This window comes from Anneissia japonica, unplaced genomic scaffold (genome assembly GCF_011630105.1).
Source record: "Anneissia japonica isolate Jap-2015-1 unplaced genomic scaffold, ASM1163010v1 scaffold581_len1011336_cov187, whole genome shotgun sequence".
Classification (NCBI taxonomy): domain Eukaryota; kingdom Metazoa; phylum Echinodermata; class Crinoidea; order Comatulida; family Comatulidae; genus Anneissia; species Anneissia japonica.
The window spans coordinates 923,302-927,386 of NW_022723686.1; the positions used below are offsets into that span (position 1 = coordinate 923,302).

The window sequence follows — 4,085 nt, forward strand, 5'->3', positions numbered from 1 at the left end:
ATGCGAAATGTGTTGAGCAAAATTGCTTCATTGTTTGACCCACTGGGATTTATATCGCCAATTGTGATAAGGGCAAAAATAACTATGCAGGACATTTGGGCAAGTGGACTATCTTTGGATGAACCATTAAGTAATGAAATTGAAAATAAAGTGAAATATTGGCTTGCAGATTTGGATGAACTTAGTAAAATTAAAGTTGAAAGGTGTTTGCAACCCATAAACGACGGAAGAGTGGCACTTCATGTTTTTGTTGATACGTCGGAAGATGCATATGCGGCAGTAGTATATCTGTGTTGTAAAAAAGATGATACGTGTACCATTAGATTAGTAGCTTCAAAAACCAAGGTTGCACCCTTAAAAACAATGAGTATTCCAAGATTGGAGTTAATGGCAACTGTGCTGGGATTAAAACTCGTGAAGTCAATCGCAAATTTTTTGGACTATGATTTGAAAAATGCAATTTTTTGGAGCGATAGTATGACTGCAATATGTTGGATTAGAGGGCGAAGCCGCGCTTTTAAAACATTTGTAGCGAATAGAGTGGGATATATTCAAGAGCATACAAACCCAAATCAATGGCGTCATGTGCCAACTAAACTCAATCCCACAGATGTAGCATCGAGAGGTACAGTGTGCAAAGCCTAGTAAACAATGAACAGTGGTGCCATGGCCCCCAATTTCTTACGTGTCCTGAAGGGCAATGGCCAAGTTCAAAAATTGATTCGGATACACCAAAAGTGGAAATAAGGATATCTGTGAAATCTTTTCTAGGAAATGTGTTTGTAAATATGGAGGAGGACTTTCGACTGAATCCAGCCCGTTATTCAAACTGGAACAAATTGGTTCGAATTGAGGGATATGTGATGCGATTTATTATTAACTGTAGAAAATCTTGTGGAAGCAGAAAATGTGGACAAGTCGACATACTAAAAATGTTTTGTTGTCATGACGAGATAGGTTATCTTGACAAGTCGACATAATAAAAGTTGTATGTGTCATGCTGAGATAAATTATCTTGACAAGTCGACATAGTAAAAATGTTATGTTGTCATGGCGAGATAGATTATCTTGACAAGTCGACATAATACATATTGTATGTTGTCATGGCGAGATAGATTATCTTGACAAGTCGACATAATATAAGTTGTACCGGTATGTTGTCTTGGCAAGATAGGTTATCTTGACAAGTCGACATAATAAATATGTCGACTTGTCAAGATAACCTATCTCGCCAAGACAACATAACATTTTTACTATGTCGACTTTTCAAGATAATCTATCTCGCCATGTCGACATGATATGTATATTATGTCGACTTGACAATATAAATTATCTTGACAAGTCGTCAAGTCGAATGGCACTTAGGTGCTTCCGTACAGAAGAGTTTATGGATGCAGAGAAATTAATTATTAAAGCGGCGCAACAAGAGGCATTCAATGAGGAAATAAAGAAAATAAAAAAGGGGCAAAATTCGTCTGTAAATAATGTGTTAATTGCTTTAAACCCAAAACTAGACGACGACGGACTATTGCGTTCATCAGGGAGATTAGACCTTAATGAATCATTGCCTTATGATGTGAGAAATCCAATTATTTTACCTAGGAAACACCAGGTGACAGAGCTAATTGTAAAAAAGTATCATGAACTCGGACATCATGTCGCTGGGACAAACCACACTTTAGCATTACTGTCCGAAAGATTTTGGATCATAAGTGCGAAAGAAGAAATACGTGAGTATGAGAAACATTGTAATGAATGCAAACGTAAAAAAGCAAAAGGTGGAGAACAAATAATGGCACCCCTGCCTAAATTTAGGTCAAATATGGACAATATGAGAGCCTTTCACAGAGTAGCTATAGACTATGCAGGTCCATTCTTAACACGGCAGGGGAGAGGAAAAACCAAAACCAAAAGATATCTATGCTTATTTACATGTGTAGCCACTCGAGCAGTGCATTTGGAAATGGCGTATGGTTTAGACACGATACATTTTTAAATGCTTTTTACCGTTTTGTGAGTAGAAGAGGTATGCCAAAACAAGTGATTTCTGACAATGGCACAAACTTTGTAGTGGCAAATAGAGAGTTAAGTGAACTTATAAAATCTGTTAATAAGGATAAAATTCAACAGACTACAACTGATAAAAGTGTTTCATGGAAATTTATCCCACCATCGGCCCCACACTTTGGTGGTGTTCACGAGAGTATGATTAAGTCGGCGAAAAGGGCGATCAACGCTATTACTGTGTAATGCCCACGTCACAGATGAAGAATTATTTTCAGCGTTTGTAGGACCTGAGGGACTAATAAATTCGAGACCGTTGACTCGAGACCAAAGGACATTGTTCCATTAACACAAAACCATTTTCTGCATGGAAAAATGGGGGGAAGGTTTGCCGCAGAAATTGCCACTGACACAACAAAATTCTCTCCTAGAAAACGATGGAGACGAGTACATGAGTTAGTCAAACATTTTTGGCAAAAATGGTTAAAAGAATATATTCCTACTCTAAATCAACGGGGAAAATGGAGACAAGTTAAAAAAGACGTTCAATTGAATGATGTTGTATTGGTATTAGAAAAAGATACTATTAGAGGACATTGGCCATTAGGGAGAATAATTAATGTTTACCCAGGGGAAGATGGGCATGTAAGGGTAGTGAAAGTAAAAACTTCAAAAGGAGAATTTGTGAGACCAATATGTAAAATATGTCCATTGGAGATACAGGAAAATGAACAATAAGAATATGTAACTGTATAAGCATGGTAAATGATAGCCTTAATAACATAAAGAGGTTAGTAATGTATATAAATATGTAGTAGTCATTGAAACATAATTGTAGTTAAGTAAAAAAAAAAATTAATAATAATTTAAAAAAAATAATAATAATAATTAAAAGGAATTAGTGAACTATGTACTTCTGGCTGTAAAATGAAATAACGGTGACTTCGAGCATACAACTTTGGCAGTGTATGTCGAGGAAGGGGAGAAATGTTCAGGAGGAATTTTATAATTAAGAGAAATTTATAAACAAAAATTAAGTAAACCATTAAAGGAGGAGATGGGAATATTCCATGGGGAATACGTGGTTAAGATTAAAGTGAAACTTAGAATAGTGGCACCAGTTAGACTGGAAGAATGTACATTTCTAAACAATAAATTAAGGTGTGGTTAGGTAATGACTAGGAGTTAAAGAAAGGTAGTTGAACCCAAAAAATAGTCAATTAATTATCAAATACTGAGAACTTTAAATACCACGGATGAGAAAAGTTTCACTGTGATAGGTTAATATTAGAAAATGGGAGGTAACAAATGTGTAACAAAATGTGAACCAGTGACCAAATGAATGAGAACTAACGAGAATTAATTGGAGAATTAACTCGAAATTAACCGAGAATTAAACCAAGAATTAAGTGAGGATTATTGTGGAATTAAATTAGAAACCAAGCGGAATTAAAGAGAATTAACAAGTGAAGTTAGAATTGGGAATTTGAGGAGTCAACACAAAGTTGAATATCAAGTGAATAGCGATACCAGTGAATTTAGTGAATCACTACATGAAGTATCAACAAATTGTGAATTGTAACCTGTGAAATTGAGTGAAAATAAATTGTGAATTTTGAGCCTTAAAAGCCGAGTTCCTTTACTTTGTCTCGCGAACACCTAGTTTGAATGTACGCCCATATCGTATACGCCTCAGTCAGATTTTTTTTTTAGTGTTGACGTTAAGTTCACGGGAATTTACGTATGTTGACGCAAATTTACCTACATTGACGCAGATTTTTATGGTTTGACGTAAAATGACGCTATACTACCGTCAAAAAAAGTTACCCTATGTTAAAAATGGAAGAGCCAAACTACGTCACTGTTTTGCAAAGCCTGGCTGCTTTGCAAAACGTGGCTGACTTACGTCTCGCTGCCGGTCTGCAGCAGGATCTCTATCGAATGAATTCGATCCAACTCGGCCACAAGTCAACTCGGCCACAAGTCATTTACTGGTACTACATTGTACTAATTGTTATTATTATTGCTGTTATTATTGTTGTCATTGTTGTTATTATTATTGTTGTTTTTATTACCGTTAG

The 4,085-nt window shown here is 35.8% G+C and overlaps 1 protein-coding gene across 1 annotated transcript; it reads left to right on the forward strand.

The window, feature by feature from the left end:
• LOC117112338 lies at window positions 1-645 on the forward strand. Its single transcript, XM_033255413.1, has one exon. It carries the CDS (start codon window positions 1-3, stop codon window positions 643-645), a length of 645 nt encoding a protein of 214 aa, XP_033111304.1.
• Window positions 646-4,085: the final 3,440 nt, after the last annotated feature.